This window comes from Podarcis gaigeae (assembly GCF_964106915.1).
Source record: "Podarcis gaigeae genome assembly, chromosome: 5".
NCBI lineage: Eukaryota > Metazoa > Chordata > Lepidosauria > Squamata > Lacertidae > Podarcis > Podarcis gaigeae.
In genome coordinates this window covers 66,673,645-66,697,448 of record NC_139681.1, presented here as the reverse complement: position 1 = coordinate 66,697,448, position 23,804 = coordinate 66,673,645, and the positions used below count along the sequence as shown (strand labels likewise).

At 41.1% G+C, this 23,804-nt stretch overlaps 1 protein-coding gene across 2 annotated transcripts in view; it reads left to right on the top strand.

The window, feature by feature from the left end:
- LOC310846064 (glypican-5-like) overlaps positions 1-23,804 on the top strand; it is a 395,774-nt gene that overhangs the window by 102,503 nt on the left and 269,467 nt on the right. For both annotated transcript variants that reach the window (XM_083742108.1, XM_083742107.1), the window contains exon 3: positions 14,194-14,888. In XM_083742108.1, coding sequence (XP_083598234.1) covers positions 14,194-14,888 — 695 coding nt within the window. The remainder of the gene's footprint in view (positions 1-14,193; positions 14,889-23,804) is intronic.

The following is a 23,804-nucleotide window of genomic DNA, read 5'->3' as shown; positions in this document are numbered from 1 at the left end:
ATATGTTTTGTTGGCTGCTCTGAGCATCTCCACCAGAGGGGGAAAGCAGGCGATAAATTTAACTATAGATAAATAAAAACCAATGGTGCTTGATTATTTCTTTGGTGCAAGTCTTTCTATTTTATATATGCAGGCTATTACTTAACTTTAAAAACCATTCTGCTCAATATTTTTTTATCTCTAGAAAATGTGAATTCTTTTTTCTGCTGTCTTAATTCAGGTCTCAGGGCAGTTCACAGAATAAAATCAGAATATAAAACCACAAAATACATAATCAAATAAGAACACCAACAACCCAATAATCGCCCAACACATTTTAAAAGGGCATAGGATGTAGGTTAAAGACATCACCCCCTGCCCTGTGCCAGGTGGAGAGAGGCAGTGGCAGGACCCTCAGGCTTTCAGCAGGGTGATACTTGCTGGGCAGCAGCAGCACAGAACCTCCAAGTGTCCCTATTTTCCAGGGATGGCTCTGATTTAGAGAAGTAATCCTGGTTTCTGATTTGATCCCGGTATGTCCTGCTTTTCCTTAGGATGTCTCTATTTTCGTTGGAGAAATGTTGGAGGGTATGTCAGCAGTCCTTATTAAGCCTGTGAGGTGCCACCCTGTGCCAGGTAGATACAGGCAGGAGCAGGGCCCTCAGGCTCTTAGCAGGACACCGTTAAGACCATGTTCATGAAAGACAATCTTACTCGGCCACAAGTGATCGCCAAAGAAGAAGAGATAGCCTCCCCACCAAAGTGTAAAAAGGTAAAGGTAAAGGACCCCTGACAGATAATAATAATAATAATAATAATAATAATAATAATAATAATAATTTATTATTTGTACCCCGCCCATCTGGTTGGGTTTCCCCAGCCACTCTGGGCGGCTTCCAACAAAGATAAAAGATACACTGAAATGTCACATATTAAAAACTTCCCTGAACAGGGCTGCCTTCAGATGTCTTCTGAATGTCAGGTAGATGTTTATCGCTTTGACATCTGATGGGAGGGCGTTCCACAGGGCGGGCGCCACTACCAAGAAGGCCCTCTCCTGGTTCCCTGTAACCTGGCCTCTCGCAGTGAGGGAACCACCAGAAGGCCCTCGGAGCTGGACCTCAGTGTCCGGGCAGAACGATGGGGGAGGAGACGCTCCTTCAGATATACTGGACCGAGGCCGTTTAGGGCTTTAAAGGTCAGCACCAACACTTTGAATTGTGCTCGGAAACGTACTGGGTCTTTCAATGTAGGTCTTTCAAGATAAGTCCAGTTGCGAACGACTCTGGGGTTGCCGCACTTATCTCACTTTACTGGCTGAGGAGCCGACGTTTTTCCGGGTCATGTGGCCAGCATGACTACGCCATTTCTGGCGAAACCAGAGCAGCACATGCAAATGCCATTTACCTTCCCACCAGAGTGGTACCTATTTATCTACTTGCACTTTTGATGTGCTTTCGATCTGCTAGGTTGGCAGGAGCTGGGACCGAGCAACAGGAGCTCACCCCATCCTGGGGATTCAAACCACGACCTTCCGATCAGCAGGCCCTAGGCTCAGTGGTTTAGACCACAGCGCCACTCGTGTCCCTCCACCAAAGTGTACTTACAGGATAATCCAGCCAAGGATGTCATGGGGTTTTGGAGGACAGGCACCCAATAAGTATTACTTACAGATACACTTCGCACATCTTGAAAGTATGTAAGGACAGTAACAACTCCAGACCCCAACCATTACCATTTCACCAAACAAATTTCTTTTAGTAATTGTAATGCAGTTTCTTATTCCATGAATTGAAAATGCGCTGGGAAAAATGGGAGAAAAATTCATCACAGGACTAGAAGGAAGGAAGGGGGATAGTTCTCTGGAAATTGCTTTCTTCTCCCCTTCTGCCTTAAGACACTCTCACAGCAATTTTGCCGGGTCAATTTCTTTCCTGAAAGAGACCAATGGAGACTTGCAGTGACTTTGTAATACAACTGTTTACTTACAGATGCACGATTGGTCAGGTATTTGAAGGGTGCCAAAAGAGGCACATGGTGGAGAATCGTAGTCCCACACACTTCTGGAAGTCCAGTCAGCCAGTCACAAGTTTAACTGACCTTTTTGTTCCCTAGCATTACTATGCCTGAGAATGTTTTGACATGGACGAGCCCACACTCATTCACATCTCTGCTGAACAACAAATCTCACTGCCTCAATGCCAGCACTAGATTTAGATTCCTGACACTTACGCGGTCAATTGACTTTGATGCAGCAGCAGGCTGGAATTAGACACAAAATTGGCTTCATCAGATGGGAAATATTTTATACTAGTCCTGGATTCATTCAGCTGATAAAGGTCTGAGAATATGGTTTTGGTAATGACACTGGGGATAGAGAGGCACAAAGTAAGGCTAAAATCACTAAATCAAACCTGTTATGGGAAACCCCAGCCTTCTCGTCATAGATTATTAATATTGCAGTCTCACTACACATTTGTGAGTGGCCACCACAATTATAAAAGGCTGTACAGAGAGACTGCTACAGAGACTACATGGAAACACATCAAGTTGGTAAGACAATTTGTTTCTTTAATTTGTGGTTCTATGTGTTCAGTTGGGAATATGTCCCACTCAAGGCCTGGGGCCTTGTCTTCAAGTAAATACACAGCGGGCTGGACTTCCTAAGGACTCCATGCTCTTTAGGTACCATGTCCCAAACACTGCTCATCTTCCATGAGAAAACATTCTTTATGTATTTCATTCTTTGTTTTTATGTGATATTTGTTTGGATAAATAAACACCCTACCCTTCAATTTTAGTAATATAAATTCAGAAGGCAAGGATACAGAGAAAAGTAAAGCAGAATACAAAAAGAAAAAGCTATAAAATGCAATAGCAGAATTATAAAACAAGCCAAACAAGATGAAACAAGATAAAGCAGCAATAAAATCCAACAACATAAAAAAACTTTGATGTGGCTATAAAACATCATCCTTGTTCTTTTAGTTTAAAAGTTCAGGAGAAAAGAATTGCTTTAATCCACCACCTTTCTAAAGTATCAAACCTTTCTGGGGAAGAAGGTGTTACCTGTGAGGGGCAGCACCACAGAAGAGGCTGTCTCCTGACTTGCTACCCACATTACTTTTCAAATAGGAATAGGGGAGAGATTTCTTCAGGTCAGTTTTTCATGCTAACCGAAAGATCTTTCCAAACTTGTAGTTCTCCAAATTTTGTGATGTGGTTCTGTAAATAAGTATGTGTAAAGAGAGAGAGAGAGAACATATATTAGGAGGAAGTATGCCTGACACCATGGATGTGAGTAAAAACAATGTTCAAAAATGCATTATGCCTAGCTTGGAGGCTAGCATGCCCTCAACTCTCCCACGTTGATGATGGTGGGCCACAGTATCAATCCATACTGTAGTGGGCCCAAGCTTGGCTTCCAGCATATGAGCTGAGTGGCCACATAGTTAGGTGGTCCATTGTACCATTCCTGCCCTAAGCCATGCTGAACTGTGAATGCTGTAACCCATAAAGGTGAGGTCATTTAAACCCATTTCCAGTGTTCAAGGGATTCTCGCGTCCCCAACTTCCTGCCCTATCTTGTGAGCACAACCAGAGCATGGACAACTATAGCCAGAGTGTATCTCTCGAAAGAAACAGAAGGACACACACCAACCAACTGTATTTCTCTCATTAAGCAAAAACAAAAACAAGGCAAGTGCAGTTGTAATTCCATAGCATATTTCATTCAATAGTGTGTCAAGTACCATGAAGTATACCATACTGCCACTAAATCAAAATGTCAACAGTGCCAAGTGTTTCTTTAATGGTCCTACTTTGCCAAGCTCTGGTGAACCACTCTGGTAGACCAAGAGTTTGGAAAGACACCTAGTTCTGAGCATTTTCATTCAAGCCGTTCTGCCTGCTAGTTCCATGCAACTGCACCATACAGTAGGATCTGCTAATGTTAAAGGGTATTACAATAGTAAGCTATAATAACAAGAGAGGATTGTGAAAATAAAATCCTGCTTTGTTTTAAATCTGTTGCTGTCAGCAGTCACAAAGCTGGAAAGAATGTAGTCTTGAGGTTTTATGGGAAATGAAAATGTTTAACAAATACATCAATGTGCTCGCTTATTTCTTTTCTTTTTCTGTTTTCTTTTCGGTAATTAATATAGTGCATCTTCTTTCAAAGTCACTGTGTAGTCTGAGATTTAAAATATCAGGGGGCTTGCTCTGTTTTCTTTCTTTGCCCTGATACTGCTTTTACATTTGGGACGTATTTGTTCTTTCTATAGCTAAATTTAAAGATTGAAGAATAACATGCCAATTTTCATATTACCAGCATGAGAAGTATATAATAACATGCACATATTTAAACTCATGCACAGTGTGTATCCACACACACACACACACACATTCACATTTTCCTTCTCTATAAGAGCATAGAGATGCATATTCACATGCTCACATTCTCACTAAGAAAAAACCCACTGAAGAAACAAAGAGCACATGTTTGTTTTCACAGTCTCTAACATTGTTACTGCTGCTAACCAGAGAGTATATTACTGGTCCAGCTAGGAAGACGGTATTGTATCAGATCCCAATTTCAGGGTCTGAAAAGACACTGAACTACAGGTGCTGAGTTGCACCTGACATTGAGTATTCTGTCTCTTCACCTGCCCTCCCATAATCCAGGACACCTGTATTTCTGAAATTCAAAGGTAGAAACATAATTAAAACCACCACTTCCCACTTCAGAGGACATTCCTTAAATATATAGTGTTTTCTTCTTCTTTTAGCATACTGTACTTTAAGTTGCAATCCTGTGCCCACCTACCTAGACAGACAGGTGTAGGTTTCTTTATCACTGTTACCCACTCTCCTTTTTAAGTCTGAGAAAACATAGACAGCTAATGTGATTTTAATCCCATCAAACTGTGGATCTCTTTTTCTATGTGGCTGCACATATCACTGCAGTTCCCTTTCCTTCAGCAGATACTGAGTTTCCTGGCTACTGTGATTACCCGTGTTATTTGCCATTGTATTCTTGGAAAATACTTTTCACTCAGCATGCCTGGGAAAACCCACCCCATATCTAAAAAGCTACATCTTCCTACAGACTTTGTATCATGAAACTACCGTATTTTTTGCTCTATAAGACTCACTTTTTCCCTCCTAAAAAGTAAGAGGAAATGTGTGTGCGTCTTATGGAGCGAATGCAGGCTGCACAGCTATCCCAGAAGCCAGAACAGCAAGAGGGATCTCTGCTTTCGCTGCACAGCAATCCCTATTGTTATTCTGGATTCTGAGATTCAGAATATTTTTTTTCCCTCTTCCAAAAACTAGGTGCGTCTCATGGTCTGGTGCGTCTTATAGAGTGAAAAATACAGTACTCTTTTCACGCAGACCAGGGGTGGGGAATCTGTTTCCCTCCAGGTGTTGTTGGACTTCAGCTTCTGTCAGACGTAGCCATCAAGGGCCGCAGTCAAGGATGCTGAGAGTTATGTTCCAGCAGCATCTGGGATGTGACATGCTTCCAACCCCTGATGCAAACAGAGCCAAGATCTACTTTCTCCACTGAAGCATGGTTTTCCCTTTTCTTTGCATACATCATATGGAAGTCATATGTAGACTTTATGATAACACTTTCTTCCTGACCCAGGGGCCCTTTCTCTTATCTTCCACTACACTTTCCCAGGGCTGTGGATATTATAAAGTTGGGTTTCTGAAATGCTGAGCATCTGGTTCTGATTTGCACAGGTGTAAAGCAAATGGAGTTAGGTAACGGAAAACCTAAAATCGAAACACACGCCTAGTTTTATCCCCTTTTAGGACAAAATAAATCTCGCTTCAATCCATTTACATCCTAGCTGAGGCAAGGACTCTGACGCAGAGGCTCCCCCTTCCTATTCTATCATAATGACTCCATCCCTTGAGAATGGGATGTTTTGTGCTAAAGTATTCTGAATAATCTGAATAAGCATGCTATGTGGGAGACAAGTATGTAATTTGGGGGTAATCTTTTCTGCGTCATGCATTAGGCATTGTTTCAGTTTTATTGTCTGCTAATGTTGGAAGTCAGCTGGGTTCCCCAAGGTACAAACTCATTATCTGCTCAGCATGGAGGTTCCCTCTACCTCCAGTGCATAGTCAAAGAGAGTGTGGAATCTTGTAATGACTTGGCTCATCTCCAGAAGCTCATTTTAAAAGACCAGCAGTTGAGACATGAAGTTTCCAGAGGTGAGCTGTGTTTGATCAGCTGTGTTTGGGCATCACAGACGCAACATCAGCTGCAATGTCAAGCATGCTGTGAGCACATGATAAAATGTTTAAACAGGATTCTCTCCTTGGAGGATGACTTTGACCTGTTTTCATGAAATATTCAGCAGTGTGAATGTATATTTTAAAAATTCAAAGGCTTGGCTAAGGCTTTAAAGCCGCTTATATTTATATTACATTCCAAAAGGAAAAAGTTGTGCACCTCTGCTAATTTCTCCCATTATTATTATTATCATCGTGGACGCTCGGGTTGTGAACGTGATTAGTGTGGGATGCACATTCGCAACCTGCAGCTGCACGTCTGCGCACGCGCGGGTTGAGATTTGGCACTTCTGCGCAAGCGCGACCGCCGAAGCCTGGAAGTAATCTGTTCTGGTACTTCTGGGTTTCAGAGGTCCGTAACCTGATAAAACACAACCTGAAGCATCTGTAACCCAAGTTATGACTGTTGTTGTTATTATTATTATTCTAAAACATTTTGTTTGGCCAAGGCAACCTGAAGCAACTTACAATCAACCAAACAAAAACCCATTAGATAAATTAAAAACAAGCAGGGGGGGGGAATACATTAGAAACACCCCACTCACTACTAAAAGGCCACAGATGGTTTTGCCTGGTGCCTACGTATATACAGTGGTACCTCGGGTTACATACGCTTCAGGTTACAGACGCTTCGGGTTACAGACTCCACTAACCCAGAAATAGTACCTTGGGTTAAGAACTTTGCTTCAGGATGAGAACAGAAATCGTGCTCTGGTGGCGCGGCGGCAGCAGGAGGCCCCATTAGCTAAAGTGGTGCTTCAGGTTAAGAACAGTTTCAGGTTAAGAACGGACCTCCAGAACAAATTAAGTACTTAACCCGAGAGGGCGAGCTTCCCTGGGGAGAGCATTCCACAAACGGGGAGCCACTGCAGAAAAGGCCTGTTCTCCTTTTGCCTCCCTCTGGACCTTTCATGGAAAAGGGCCTTAGATTTCAGGGTCCAGATTGGCTCATATGGAGAGAGGTGATCATTGAGGTACTGTGGCCCTGAGCTGTTTTAAGTTAAAGAGACAGCCAAATGATTCAAATGAAAACAAATTAGACTCAAGGTCCGAAAGTCTCCCAAATTTTGTTGTATTTTGTTGTGATCAGAGTGGATCTCTGATGTGTTGCAAAACATTTTATTTGTATTAGCACAGAAAATGTTAGCATTTACTCCAGTGGAAACAGTTGCAAGATAATATCTATCAAATAGCATCGTCTGATGGCATATGGTAGATCAAACTTGCTGGGTTTGGCGGTCAGTGCCTGGAGGGAAGATCACCTGGCCGCGTTATGTATGTATACTGTACAAACAGTTTGAGCAAGCTTAATTTGGGAGTGTACTCAAGGGAACTTCAGTGACAAGTTAGATACTAAAGAACTGGAGGCAAAGCACAATAGACCATGTAGGCACTGGGCGTCCCATATGCATGGTATTATCTCCTGCCTAATATTTGTTCACGGTGCTGGTTTTGGGTGCTGGTTTGGGTGTTGGTAAACCCCTGTACAGCTTGATACTGTGATACCTAAAAGAACATCTCACCCCTTATATACGCAGTCAATCATTGCACTCTGCAATTGGGGGCCTCCTGCAGATACCATCTTATCAGGAAATCATTTTCACACAATGTAGGAATTGAGCATTTTATGTTGTGGTCCCTGCCTTTGGAATTCCCTCCCCCTGAATATCAGACACATGCAATCTCTGTTGTCATTTTGGCACCTACTGAAGACCTTCCTTTTACAACAAGCCTTTTAAGTTGAGATCCTTCCCAGTCTGCATCTGCACTGCAGTGGTTTTTAGATTATTATTATTTTATTGCTTGTGTGTTTTCCAGCCTGGGCTCCTTTGGGAAGGAGGACACGATATAAATTTAATAAATAATAAATAAAATAATTGATTTTTTCTCCCCCCCCCTCAAGACTCTTCTAAAAATTCCTCTTGGTTATTCATTGTTTCGTGATTCTCTTTTCATAGCTCAAAAGTTGACAATTCACATTTTCTTCCCTTCCCTTCCAACTTTCTTTCATCTTACCTAAACTATGTGTCTGTGGGCAGGGTTTTGCCTTTGGTTTCCTTTTGTTTTTGAAGAACACCAAGTAGGTTTCATGTTGTTATAGCTACTTGGCTGCAATCCACCTTTCTTGTGGTGAGGAAAGTCATTTGCTGTAAAGATAAGATTCCTTTCATGGAAAAGTGTATTTCCAGAAGAGCTGTTTGATTTCCAGTGTGTAGTTTATATATAACTTAGCCGATAGCAGCAGGAAATACACACACGAGTGCAGAATAAAATTTATGTAGCTTATTTTGAGCGTTCAAAATAAATATCCTTATAAAATCATTTACATTACGGTATCTCAGCGTCAGCCTTATTATCTCAATAGCGTAGATGGGGGGTTGAGACCAAAAGATCTCAATCATTGCTTAGTCATTTGGTGACATAAGCGAGATTTTAATCTGAGACTTCTTGTTTCATCACATCATATAATGTTCTGTCTAAGGCTGAAGAAGAAATTTGATTCAGTTCACATTTGAAGGGGAATTTACTGAATCTGCAGTTTTCATAACAATTCACAAACCAAAGCATAACCATTCACATTTCTCTGAATTTCACAGTGCAGTTCTCCAGCTAAAAAAGACAAACCACAAGCTGATGTTGAGAACTGAATTTAAGATTGGGAAAAACAAGAAACTGAGAGAAACCCAAATCAACATGTTCACTCATCCCTCGCTATGACTAAGGTGCTGCACTGAGAGAAGCCGGCGCTATCAGTTGTTGGAATGTGTACATTTTGAGTCGGCCATGGGGCACAGTCTGTCTAATAATTAAAAGTCCAGGGGGCACATCTTAGGGCCTTCCAATTAAAATAAATGCACAGTTTAGTCACTTTATACACGTGATTTTTCCATTCTTCAATGGCTGTAAAGGTTTCTACATTTGCCAGCAAAAGCTGACACAATCTGTTTCTAACAAGGTTGACTGTTGGTTTGATAAATTGCTTATCAAGGTTTCTGGGAGGTATATTGAAAGTGCATCATTAATAAAACTCCAAAACAAGATGGCAAGTTGCCTCCTTTGTACAAATCAGAGCGGAATTCTTTTGTGTGTGACAGAAGTTATTCATCTGCACATAGCACCATTATACCTAATTAGAGGGATGGAAATATCATTCCAGTAATTTGATTGTCTGAAACTATTTCTTGGTGCCTTGTAACTATGGAAAAAGCAAAATGCCTTTAGGACTACAGATGGTGAATATGTGGCTGTTCTCATTTTTCTTATTACAAACAAATAGGGGGTGCTTTCTGAAGTATGTACACATGCTTAAGAGTAAATCTTGTCTTCTCCAAAACATGTTGCAATTTCATTTCAGTTCCCTCAATTTATAGTTAGAAGAATAGAAACTATTTCCTCTGATGGCACAAAACAATATGTAACATGGCTGAAAATTTCTGCTTGTTGATATTTTCCTTTCACTTTTGCCTCATTATGTGATCTTTGGATGAAGGGTGGTATACAAATTTAATAAATAAAATAATAATGGTGATAATAATCTTTTAATAGGAGAAAGAAGTATGTGATGGGAGGTTCCCACAGATAGCAACAAAGATCCTCAGAGAATAATCCTTACTTAAAAAATAAATACCTTTAATTGGACCAACCAATATGTACCAAATATTAATAATGGGCCTATGAATGTTGTTTGTATTAATTCTAACTTAATGCAAACAACATTTGCATTAAATTAATTCACTGCCTCATCACTGCTCCATATGAGCTTTGCCACACTGAGCTCTTTTCTTTTTTCGCCTTCCACACAAATAAAGTTGTAAGATGGGGAGATTTTACAAGAGAGAATTCATAGAAGTACTTTTGGAAAACCCTTTCAGTGGTCCTGGAATTCTCTTTTGTTAAGGAGATAACTAGCTAAATAGCTAGAAAATTGATTTCTGATTTAATGCAGTCCACTCATTTTTAGCTCCATTGAAGTGAGCTTTCCTGTACACTACTTACAGAAACTGTAAGTATGTGGTATACAGATTGTCAGGAGAAACAAATAAATTGCAATATTTGAGCAGAGGCATACTTTTCTCACTCACTGACTCTGGGTGCTGCAGAGACATGATTGATTGGTTTATTACGGCCATTGGCCCATATCTAAAAACAATACATCAAAATTTATCCATAAACAATACAATTTAAACAGTTCCAAGTTAAAACACCCCTATAAAACCAATTTTACTTCAATTAAGTAAACTATACACAATAAGCTCCCTCTATGTCAACCGCAATTCAAATCCCTCAGATTTTGGGGGATATGCGTCTTAGTTCTGGCACTTATTGATGGTTCTTAAGTTTGGCTAAGCTGTCAGAGTCATACAGTGATCCATTTCTCCTCTTATGAAATAAGACATTAATCAGGTATCTAGCGACTGCAAGGGATCTACTTGAGTCTTCGTCGTTTAATAAGTATATTATTTGGGCTTCCTGAGGTCTGTCAGCTATTCTCGATAAATATGGGGCCAGAAACTTGGACCGTGAAGCCGAATGTATAGGACAACAGAAGATTATATGATATAACGATTCTGTAGATCCACTTTTACAGTCACAGAGGAGTGAGATCTGTCCGTTGGAGAGTCTGTTACCCAACACATTTGATGGGAAAACATTGAATCTAGCCTTTATAAAGGCGTACCTGTGCATCACCACAGATAAGGTAGTTAAATAAGATGGAAGCTTTGGTGGTGGTGTTACGCCAAGGTTTATCGGCGAACAGGTGCCACCACCTGTCGCAATATTAAATTGTAAATCCATCTCCTCTAATTTGTGAGTTATAATTCTCTTGGCAGAAATTAAATCCAATTTTAGTAGTTCAGATGGAGATAGTCCTAAGGACACAAGTTTCCCATGTATTATTTTTGCCCAAGGGCTAGGGAAGTCGTCTCTCCAGAGACACTGTATCAAGTGGAGATTTGGAAGTTTATGCCATAATGCTAACCAGTAACAGAGCATGCATTTCCATAATGTGGTTTCTAGAGATGTAACATTTAGTTCGAGACGTATAGCAGTATTGCCTACACACCTGGGTAATTTTAGCAACCTTCTTAGCAGCTGGTTTTGGATTACCTCCAATTGGGTTAGATTAACAAAGGACCCCCATATTGGGATTGCATATGCTATTGTTGCAATCACCTTTGCCTTGAAAACTTTTAACACTGATGGAATATGGAAAGCCCCATCTGAAAAGAAAAAACGCAGTAGTGCAAATGAAGGGCTTTAGCTCTATTTAATACATTTGCCAGATGGACCTTCCAGCCCATGTTGTGTTGGAGAAGGACTCCCAAGTATTGAAATTTAAAGAATTGGTCAATGGCTTTTCCGTCTATTCTCCAATTATAGGTTTTTCGACTCTTGGTGAAAATTAGAACTTTGGACTTGGCATGATTAATTGTAAGAAAATTTGATTTGCAGTAAGCATCAAAAATTTTCAGTGCCCTCCTAAGGCCTACTCTTGAGAAAGATAGGATCACTGCGTCGTCTGCGTAGAGTAGAAGGGGGCAACGATATTGGGCAAGGCGGGGGGCATGGATCGTTTCTTGAGAATCTATCAGAGGCGCCCTCATATCACTTATAAATAGATTAAAAAGGGTCGGAGCAAGGATACATCCTTGACGGACACCTCTATTGATGGTTACTGAATTTGAGAGGTCGCCGGCCGGAGTGATTCTCACCCTTGCGGCTGATCCGTCATGCAATTTAGTTATTAGCCACAAAAGTCTTTTGTCTATTCCCCATCGTGCTAATTTTCCCCAAAGTAATCCCCTGGGGATGCTGTCAAAAGCGGCCTTTAAATCAATAAAGGCTGCACAAAGTTGGCCTCTATTTGGGGCGGAATATTTCCGGGCAAGGTGGTATAAAACTAAGACATGATCAACCGCTGACTGATTCGGTCTAAAACCAGCCTGTTCAGGCCCAATCAGGTTGTTCTCTTCGGCCCACTTAGTAAGCTTAGTTAACAAGAACCGTGCATATATTTTCCCAATTATTGACAATAAACTGATATTCCTGTAATTTCCCGGGTCATCTGTCGAGCCCTTTTTATGAATTGGAATAATAATCGCATCCTTCCATATTCTTGGAACCTTCCCACTGTTGTTTACGGCATCAAAAGTAACGGCCAGGATTTTCGCCCACCAGTGTGCATGAAGTTTTATAGCTTCCGCCGGGACTAGGTCGGGACCGGGGGCTTTTCCAACTATGAGATTGGAAATGAGTCCGTGGATTTCTTCCGGGTCAGTGGGTGGCCAAAGAGGGAGCTGCTCATAGAATCCATCGATTTTATTAATATTAAAGTCTGGTAAGGCAAAATAGTTCCTTAGAAATGATTCCCAAACTGGGGCAGGAATAACGGTTAGTGGGTAACTTTTAGATTTTCTGTTAACCAACAGCCAGAATTTTCGGGAATTACGGGTATTTGAGGCAGCTATAAGTGCATGCCAGCGGTTCAGTTGCCATTCCTGTTTGGCCTTTTTTTGCACATATTTGTAAGCTGATTTTGCCTGATAGTACTCCATGGGAAGCATAGTCGCCCCTGAGGATTTGTAATCATTATAAATAGCACAAAGATGTTGTTTGGCTTGTTTGCAATTACGGTTAAACCACAGACATGGTAACTATCACTCCAAGTCTTTCTTTTTTTTTTGCAAAAATTTTATTAGTTTTTACAATATCAATGACAAACAAAAACATAAAACAAACAAAACATAACAGTCATAAATCATAACCTTATTGAAAATAACAGTTATTTACTTTGTAAAACGACTTCCTCGTTTCCCCTTAGTTGAATTTCATTGCATATCCTTATAACGGTTTTCCAAATCCCAATTTTAATACCCTTTAAATTAACATTAACATCTTTAAATCTTCTCCTTCTTGTATTAAACATATTATTTTATCAGTTAACATAGATACAATCCTAAGCCCTTTAAGTATCTGGACGCTATTTCCAGTTATTTTAGCTTAACAAGTCTTTAACTCCAAGTCTTTCTGTGACAGTTCACACATACAGTCATAAATTGATTCACCTACGTACATGTGTATACCATTCGTTGCACTGGTATCCTCCCATTTCTTCCACGTGTTCCTGACCAATTCTATATTTAGGATCGTCCTTATTTAAGTTCTGTGGGTTGAAATAATGCCTGGCGTTGACAGTCTGAAGGTGCAGAATTAGTTGTAACATAGAATGTGATGCTTTCTTTGTATCTGTCAAAAAACAAACAAACCCATGTCTCTATTAAGTATATTTGAAAATGACAGCTGGAAGATGAATGTGATGGTCATATATGATGGAGTGCTCAGACTTTGGTGGATTTTATTTTTATTTTATTGACATATTTGCCTTAAATGATTAGCTAGCTTTCCTCCCCTGTCAAATAAAACGTTTTTGGACTTCACTTAGACTGGAGAAAAAATTAAATAGAGATGTCTTGGCAAATACCAACTGTTTTATTGGAGCAGAGCGGTGTTGTTAACGATATTACAGTTATCACAGTGTCAGTCTTTCCATTATAAACCCCATTTTCAGAATTTTACAGCTTGGTTGTAAAAGCCTGTCTGAAGTTGAAAATGGGCAAGCCAAGGCTCTGTGTGGGAATGGGGTTTTTTGAATCTGCGTTTTTCTGGAGGTTCTTGGGGGCTTTTTTGGTAGAGCTCTTTGGATTTTGGTACCATTCAGCGTTGAACTGTTGAACCATCTTGAAAAACCAGTTGAAATCATTGGGATCTCTGCCTTTGAGTGCAATAATGTGAAACTACCCGAGTAATAATATACTAAGTGCATAATTTTATAATCCATGTTGTTGATCTGGAGCCAATTTTTCTCTTCACCTTTTTAAGGTTTCTTTTTTCTTCTTCCTGCAGCGGCCTTTGAGTCCTTGCTTCGCTTTGCTGAGAACCATACCACTTCTCTGTTTGAGACTGTCTACAGATCCATGTCAAAGGAAGCAGCAGAGCCTGTCAAAGAGCTCTTTACAGACATCTCTCTCTACCTCTTGGGCGCTCAGACCACAGTGGAAAGTGTCCTTTTCCGGTTCTTCGACAGCCTCTTCCCTTTGGTTTACAGCCGCCTAATCAACCCAGGCATGGCTAGTCTGTCAGAGGAGTATACAGAGTGCCTGCGGCTAACGCGGCAAGATATAAATCCATTTGGACTCTGTTCTAAAGAAGCAGTTACAAAGTTGGAAAAGTCTCTTTGGGCAAGCAGGACATTCAATCAGGCCCTGGGTATAGGCATTGAAGTACTGAACGCTACAGAACATGCCACGTTGACAAAGGAATGCAGCAGAGCCCTAGTGAAGATGCAGTATTGCCCACATTGCCAAGGTCTGACTTTGATCAGACCCTGTGAAGGATATTGTCTCAATGTCATGAGGGGCTGTTTTGCCAGCATATCTGAACTGGACTCTCAGTGGAGGGAATATATCTATACCCTGGAGTATCTCACTAACGAAATGGCTGGATCGCATGATCTAGAAGCAGCACTTTTGGGTATCCGGAATTCAATCAATGACGCCATCTTGCATGCCCAGCTGAATGGACCCCACCTGTCTGCAACTGTAAGTATTGTGTTCAGATTTGTTTTCAACTTCCTGCTGCTACTTTTAACCTTTGGTGTGTGCATTGTCTCTAACTATTGCTTACTGCTGCTTGTACAAATATCAGTTCTTGAGGGGGCCTTCTTCCTTTTTCCTTTCTCACATGCTTATTGATATTAGGCAACTGATAAAAAGCTCACAAGGAGGAATCTTTCAAAAGGAAATGAAGAGACTTCTTGAGGAGGAGTATGTGTAAATCAGAATGTTAGTAGTCATTATAGTAAAGGTAAAGGGACCCCTGACCATTAGGTCCAGTCGTGACCGACTCTGGGGTTGCGGCGCTCATCTCGCTTTATTGGCTGAGGAAGCCAGCGTTTGTCCGCAGACAGCTTCCGGGTCATGTGGCCAGCATGACTAAGCTGCTTCTGGCAAACCAGAGCAGCACACGGAAACGCCATTTACCTTCCTGCTATAAAGCGGTACCTATTTATCTACTTGCACTTTGACGTGCTTTCGAACTGCTAGGTTGGCAGGAGCAGGGACCGAACAATGGGCGCTCACCCCGTCGCAGAGATTCGAACCGCCGACCTTCTGATCAGCAAGTCCTAGGCTCTGTGGTTTAACCCACAGCGCCACCCGCGTCCCACTGTAGTAGTCATTATAGTTCCACAGAAAAAACTGGAGTTCAGTGAGATAATCAAGGAAGGCCTAGATTTGATTGATGGATCATATATATTTTTAATACCGCTTTTCATTTACAAAATAAATGCCACACACACACACACACACACACACACAAATATAAAATATATTTTACAGTACTAAAAACACAAAGATAATGGCAGACAAAAATATTAACCCCCTATAATCACATCCTAATGACCTCATGAACAATAGTTTAAGAAAAAGTCAACCATCAACAATAAAGTGAATAGTAAAATATCAAGTGACCATGAGCAGCAGGATATTAATCAATGAGCTGCATGTTAAGTGCATGACTATGTAATCGTCGAGCTCTCTCTTTTGCTTCTAGTGTTTCACTGTGATGGAGAATGAACAAATACAATAATATTTCTTCTAGCAATTAGTAGTAGCTTTTGTATATTAAATGTTATTGCCTACCTCTGATCTAATGGGTTAGGGGCGGATTGAGCCCCTAACAAATTTTAAATTATCCTAGTTAGCTTCAGTTAACTGTTAACTTTGATTCATGACACACAAAATGAAGTTCTCTCTCTCTCTCTCTCTCTCTCTCTCTCTCTCTCACGCACACACGGTTAAACTTTGGCATTCTCTGCCACCAGATGTGGCGTTGATCACCAACACAGATGAGTTTAAAACAAACTCACAGTTGAGAATGCTATCATTGGATATTGATGGCTATATTCTCCAGGGACATCAATTGTTCAGGAGCAACACTGTGCAAGTACTGTTCACCTCACAGCCTGCTGTGGGCTTCCCAGACCCTTCTGGTTGGCCATTGTAGGAATCTCAATGCTGGAACAGATAGGTCTTGGGTTTGATCCTGTGGGCACTTCTTAATATTCATAATTTAGTGCATTAGACCCAATGTTTATGTTATCTGTCAGAATTTGATACAGCCCTCTGAATTAATATTTTAGAAAACCATTAGCCTGGAATAGCACAAATGATAGAGCACAAGACTCGTAATCTCAGGTTCATGGGTTCAAGCATTGCAAGGTGTTAGACTAGATGACCCTCTTGGTCCCTTTCAATTCTACAATTCTATAAATCTGCAATTCATTTCTGAGGCTGCTTTGCAGTGATGAGTCAAAAGCTAAATTCAGCTCATGATGGTGGCTTCATCTAGCTAGCCAAGAAGCTTGTCACATTCCGAGAGCTCACAGGAGCAAGGAGAGGCAGCCTTTTTTCCTATGCCATGGCTTGGAGAGTATGCCTTGAACAGTTCGTCACTGTGACCAAATAATTTTACAGCTTTTAGCTGGCAGAATCCAAGACATAATCTGTCTGGTTCTGAAAAAACTGGTACTCACAGAATAGAATAGCTGGTTTAACATTTAAGTTAAATTAAGAGATGAGCAGATCTGTCCATTTAAGCCATTTCCCCATGTCTTTACACATAATTCCCTTCTATTCAGTTTTGGCATATTTTTTTTAAAAAATATATATTTTAAAATATATTATCTTTCAGAAGTATTTTAATTTATTTCCATTCCTGCTTCAGGAATTGTGTGCCTTTCTTCCATGAAATCCACTTTTGCAACCAACTGTGCACCTGGTATAATTCAACGAGAAATATGGTAGTTATGGAAAACATCTTCAAATAAAGAAAACAACCCAGGCTGGTAGCTTTCATTTACCCTGAGGCAGCTTTCATTAACAGCCGTGCTCACTTTTTAGGAAACTGTTAACATTTTTGAAATAGCTAGGCAAAGGCTATGCATTAACATAAAGAATTCCTTTTTTGCTAATTGAGAACTTGGCAGTGAATAATGGAAAGTTGGCTATTTTTACTTTGTTGGGGAAAAAGGTTAAGTAAAGCATTTACTGTACTTAGCAGAAGTGCTCACCACACTTGCAGGCAAAGGGGGGGGGGAGGGGAGACGCGCTTTATGTTGAACTGCAGAAATATCTTTCCCATTGAAGTCAAGGGAGATTGTTTTAATACCTGCTTGTGGTATGTGTGAAAGGTTGCCATTAAGATATTAAACCACTCTTGAGCTCAGTGCATTTCTCTTTAGTGTGCCGTGCCATTTGTTCAATGACGCTGGCTTCTACCCAACTACTTCAGCTAATGTAGGTCCTCTACAGTCTGCAGCCTCAGCAATCACAGCCATTATTTTATGTTTCGTGGGCTAGAATCTTAATTTGTGTGTCCTACTGGAAGAAATCCCCCATGCTCTGTGGTGCCAGATAGGTTGACTTAGCTTGTTGACCCTTGCCATCGTTTTTTGAGACTTTTGCTTCTCTTCCTCTGTGCTATGGAGTTATAGTGTCTCACCTCGTTTTTTTTATTCTGCGGCAGTACACACCTTAGTCCACCTTTTTTCATTTGTTCTATTGTTTTATTATCTTGCCCTTTCCCAAAGGCTCAGGAATGGATGACAATTCCCCCCCCCCACTAAACTAATAAGACCATTTTCGCATTTCAAAGTGCATTTGAGCCCTTCTCGTGTAAGCTATGGCATGTGTAAAAATGTTGATAGTGTGGGAAATAATGTAAAAAAGAAAAACTAGTTTGTGTCTTCTGACCAGTTCGCATTATTGTCTGATTTAAGCACAAATCAAGGCAATGTCTGAAGAACAAGAATCTCTCTATCACTCTCCACCCCCCTCCACCACAAACAACACCCACTATATAAAATATTTCCAGCTGCCTTTTAGTTGAATAGCAAGCTGCACTCCCATAAAGTGTGTGGAACGACCAGCTGTTTGGGGTGGAGGGATCTGAGGACAGACAAACAAAGTATGAGACGAGGGAATGTAAGAAGCCTCGATCCCTTTAGACAAGTCGTTGCAGTGGAAAGGAGAGAGGCATTCACTTTGAAATAGAAAATAGGGAGTCACAGGCCCAGAGGAAAGAGTGTAGCAAATGCTCAGGGTCTGGCTTCAGGTTTCTCTACCACCTAATAGGAGATGATCTTGAAATGATTGCTTTAACCAGGCAAACAACGATAAACCAAAACAATCTTGGAATTCTGTGATGGGCTATGCAGAACAGGCAATGTTTTGGGGGCCATATGGCAGTAGCGGGTGAGGCCAGTAGCTAGGTGGGGCAACAGGGGAAACTCTTACCTTTCTACATTGCAGCCTCCTGAGAATCAGACATTTCTCCACACATCCCTCTCCATCCAGGCCTTATCACAGTTCAAGGATACATTCCAGCCAAGCAGAAGTTCTCAGAGAGGGCATGGAGCAGGAGAGTTGCCACCTGAGGAGAGTCTTGAGGGCCAAGTAGGGTAGCCTAGAGGGCTTTGTTGATCTTAAGGATGAAGCTGCTGTACCTTGGCTTGTACAAAGAACGCTGTACGGGGTTACATTTTGGGAATACCAACAACTAGCTGGGATGTTCCATGCTAGTTGGGTCTTCAGGGACAACTTTGTCTACAATGTCTGACAGTGGTCTGACCTCAAGATTATGAACACCTGAGTAAAGCATGGGAAATTCCCTTATTCCAGTGCCGTTTCCCACTGCTTCCCACTGCTATCCCGGATTGTTAGATATCCCATAGACTGTCCCTGGGACAGGTGAGGATGCTGATCCCTTATTTTCGAGGCTGCTACTCCCTTATTTTCAAATCTGAAAGCTGACAGCTATGGATATGGGTCCAGCAAGAAAGACAGTCGTTGCCTCTCCCGATTCAGTCACGAGACTAGTTTCTAGGCAGAGGAACAAGGAAAGAATCAGCAAGAGTGTAGTTCATGGGACAGAGTTTGTGTCTGTAGATGGGCTTCATATCCCTGCTCAGCCTCTAGTTCACTGGGCCGCCATTGGCAATTCATTGCTTCACTTCAGTCTATAATAACAATGATTTAGCTCACAGAGTTCGAATGAAGATTGACAGGTATTTTACAGGTTAAAACCACTAGAGACGGGATTAAGGAGGAAAGCAAAGTAGGAGCTGAATGGACAGAATGAACACAGTTCATTCCAGTGATCCACTTTTTCCAAAAAAGCAGAACCTCCCTAGATATAGATGCTATGTTATCATTCCTTGGCATTTCTTTTGCTTTGCTTTTCAAGTGGTAAATTTACTGCTGTTAACATTTTTGTGTTGACAGGCTTGGAGACAAGTTTTCCAGCCTAGCTGATGGTCACGAAACACTGACTCCAAATAACAGCATTGTTTGTTTGCTTCCTTAAATCCTGCATAAGCAAGTTTATATATAGACAGCATTACTTCTGTTTTAATGGAGTCATTAGTTCTTCCACCCATCCAAATTGAATGCTCTCAGAAAGGGTTTCAGACCCATTTCTTTACAGCTGTAATCCCAGAATTCTTTGTGGTTGACATAATTATGTCATCAGCCTCAGCAATCTAGCTGCTCTATTCCCAGTAGATGTATAAACATTCTTCAGCATTGGACAGAGTCAGCTGTAAAGCTTTTGAACTGTGTAGAGCAAAACTAAAAGGAGATGGCCGTGGAGGAGAGCGAGTGGTAGCTCCACTTAAGAGTACTCTGCTCCTGAGTCAAGCTAGCATGCAGTCTCTCTCAGTGACTTTGCCTATACACCTTAAATCCATGCTGGTTCACTCCAGGTCCTGCTTAGAGACTACATTTACACGGAATAAAAATAAATTGGATTAAAGGGGGGGGGGGAATCTCCAACAGCTCATCAGGCCTAACTCAAACTCCCCAAAGTTAGCTCAATATCATTCAAAGGTATCATTCAGAGGGTATTCTTGATGATCTTGGCCCTGGCTTTTAGGAGATTGTGACAGGACACATAGAAGCATTTGATCTCTGTTGCATGTTAATCTTAAAACTTTTGGGGCTTTAAAGTCAAAACTTTCAATTCTGCATGGAAGACAAGGGAGCTTACAGATGCTGGAGCACTGATGTAATATTCTCCATCTGGTTTTATTTTTTTTTATTTTTTTATTGTTCTCTTCCCTGTCTAGGGAGGGAAGAAGAGTCCATTTTAAATGGAATTATACATGGAATTTGACAGTTCTAATTGAATTGAGCTTCACTCGCACTTGAGTTTTTTAAATTAAACACTCACTTATGTCTGAGGCAATCATGCACTGTCATCAAAATTATACACATGTAAATTATATGTATAATTGGTGTAAAAGAATCAAGACATGTTCTGTCCTATCTGCATCATAATCTTCTTTCTATGTACATAAAAATGCAAGGCTGTCATCACTCCTGGATGATTTGCAGTGCCACATCACAATCCCGGAACTGCATAAAGTAAGCGTGAGGTAGGGGAGAGAAAACGGAGAAACGTTTATGGCATGGGAGTAAGAAGAGAGAAACACTGAGAGGGGGAAAGTAGTGTTTTAAAACAATAGCAGACGTCAAGTAGGGATGGAAGTAACTGAGAGGAAACCAATTGCAGACCTTTGAGTAAAGTACCGTCATACAATGGGATGTTTATTTCTCTCACACAAAGCAGATGAATAATAGAATTGCATTTATTTTATCATGGTATTTCTAAAACGCTAGAATGGTTGTCACTGGTCAGAATTAAGGATGTACATTAGATTGGGTCAGCTTGCTGTGGCTGGGTGGGGCTGTCCTAGTGAGAACATCTGAGTCTCAATAAGAAACTCATGAAGGTCCAATACATTTGCTCCAATAAAAGGTGATGTTTCACTGCCTCTGAACTTGCCGGACCTCAGTGGGGCAAAGCTTTCTAGGCAATCAGATGTCAGGACCTTGGAATCTGGTGAGGAGGAGGTGTGTAGCTCAAAGTCAAGCTCTAGAGCAGCAAAACAGGATCACTGGGGCCAGATAAAGGTGTGTAGTCAAAGTAAGGCAGAAGTCTAGATTCAAGGCCGCAACAAAAGGACAGGAGATCCAGAAGCAGGTATGTAGTCTAAGGCAGCCCAAAGTGAACATCTAAAGCAGTAGTCAAGGAAAAGGACCAGGCTAGAGAAAGTCTTCATGCTAGAGCCTCAGGAGGTCAGGTAGACTAAGTTTCAAGGAACACAAAGTCCTTCTGGTTCCAGCTGGAAATAAGTTAATTCATCTACTTGTCTACATAACATCACCTGACTCCCCACACCTATCAGTATACACTTGGCCCTATAATGCCCTTAAGGGAAAGTCAGTTTATTAGTCCAAGCAAATTGTCTTGGACATGAGGACTTTTGCCTCTTTTTCCTAATGGCTGCCTTGGATCATGACCCTAGTTGCCTTTGATTTCACTTCTGCTTCCGCCCTCTTCAACCCTCCACTGCCATGTACGTTTCTGCCAGGGGAATGGCCTCTGGCCTTTTGCTTCTTATTTGCCTGACTACCAGTCCATCTCTGGCCTCTGGCCCCATGCTCCTTCTCTCCCATACTTTCCAAAGAGGCATTTGGCTAACTTACAGGCTTCAGACGGGATGGTGGGGAGCCATTCCTAGAGATGGGAAAATACTGGAAAGGGATCCTAAATTTCCTTTGTGCATTTTGTTGAATTGTCTCAGAATAACAAAATTGCATTTTTGAGGCTTTCATTTAGATTGTGGCTTCTTAAAATGATGTATTTTAGCTGCAATAATGTTTGTAACTTGTGTTTTCCTGAACCTTTAAATGAGCTGATTTGTAAAAACTTTGCATCAGCACCCCCCCCCCCCATTTTATGAACTTTTCACTTATCCAGTTAGGGACCAAAATTAGTGATTCAAATGGTCTGCTAAGTTTCAGAAGTAGTTGTTCAAGATATGTCAAAATTCAGAACACTTCAGCATATTAAAGATTCATCAGAATGATTTACCCACTCATTTAAGACAATGCTTTTAATCATCTAAATGAACTGTCACTAAAACTGACTAGGATTTCTGACATTAAACATAATATTCTGTATATTCATTTGATTTGGGGTTATTGATGTTAAGGATATGTGTACCTAACCATCGCTTTAAGACATTCAGAAATCACTCTGAGGGAAACTGACTGGGATTACACTCACTATCTTGGACGAAAGATTGACAAATCAATATATTCATGGGGAATGAGGTTTTCAATGGCTGCTAGCCATGGTGGCTGTGCTCTGCCTCCACTGTTGGAGCCTGTAATGTTCCTGAATATCAGCTGCTCAACGCCACTGCAGGTTAGAGTGCTCTTGGGCTTGCATTTGGCTTCCTGGTTTCCCACAGACATCTGGTTGGCCACTGTGGGAACAGGATGCTAAACTAGATGGGCCATTGGCCTGATCTAGTAGTCTCTTCTTAGGTTCTTCTTTCCACTCTATGTCACTTTTGTACATGTTACATGCATTTTGTCTATTTTCACACTCTGTCTCCCAATGTGTTAAATCCTCACGACTGCAGAAAAGCGCTGTTTAAGTATATATGATTAAAATACTTTCTGTCAAAATACACTTTTCAAAGTGTCTTTTGATTTATTTATATGTTTGGGAAGATACGATCTGTGCATTAGTCTGGGAGGTAAGGATGACCTCATTTAGAATTGCAAAGATAAAGTTCTTCAAGCATTCCTATCTCTTGCCCAGCTCATAACTTCCATATGTTCTAGAGGTGTGCTGAAATGGCCCATCAAAACCCACCCAATTTGAAAGAATTTGGTGTGTGTGTGATGTTCATTACATTTCTCCAGGAGGAGTAGAAATTCTCCCAACATTTTCTCAGGGCTGGGGCTCACTATTAGGAATGGCAGTTGCTCTTTCTTTCTTTCCTAAGCCCCCAACATCCCCACCCACAAGTGGCTGAAACTGTGTTGGCGGACTGGCCACAATTTCCCACAATCCTTTAGTTGGGAAATGGCAGCTGCCGCCGCCACTCTCCCAAAAGTTGGACAATATTTGGAGAAGAATTTGCAAAGTAGCATTTTCTATGGTGAGGTGAGAAAAATCTAAGTAATATTCTCAGAAAATTGTCTTCCAGCTAATTTTAGCTCCGCTCTAATTAGTCCTAGGCAAAGATCTGAATAGAGCCTATACTCATACCAGTTGTCTGGTGTATATGCAGAGGTTATAGCCATATATAGGAGACCCTGCAAAAAACAAAGTCCTCAGTGATCCTTACAGGCGCCACACATGATATGCTTATATAGTTGAATGTATCTCGGCCCTGACTCCGCCTTCAGTTAAATTCATAAAGTCTGAGAGCAGGGCATTCCAATTCCCTCCCTCCATGAATTCACTGAAAGACTAGCCTCCAAGAAAGTCCCATTATCCCTTCAAGATTTCCATGTTCATTTGTTCAGAGGCTTCATTATAGCTTGGCTCTGCTGATCAGCTCTGGACAGAAAGTAAATTACACCCTTGCAGAGTGG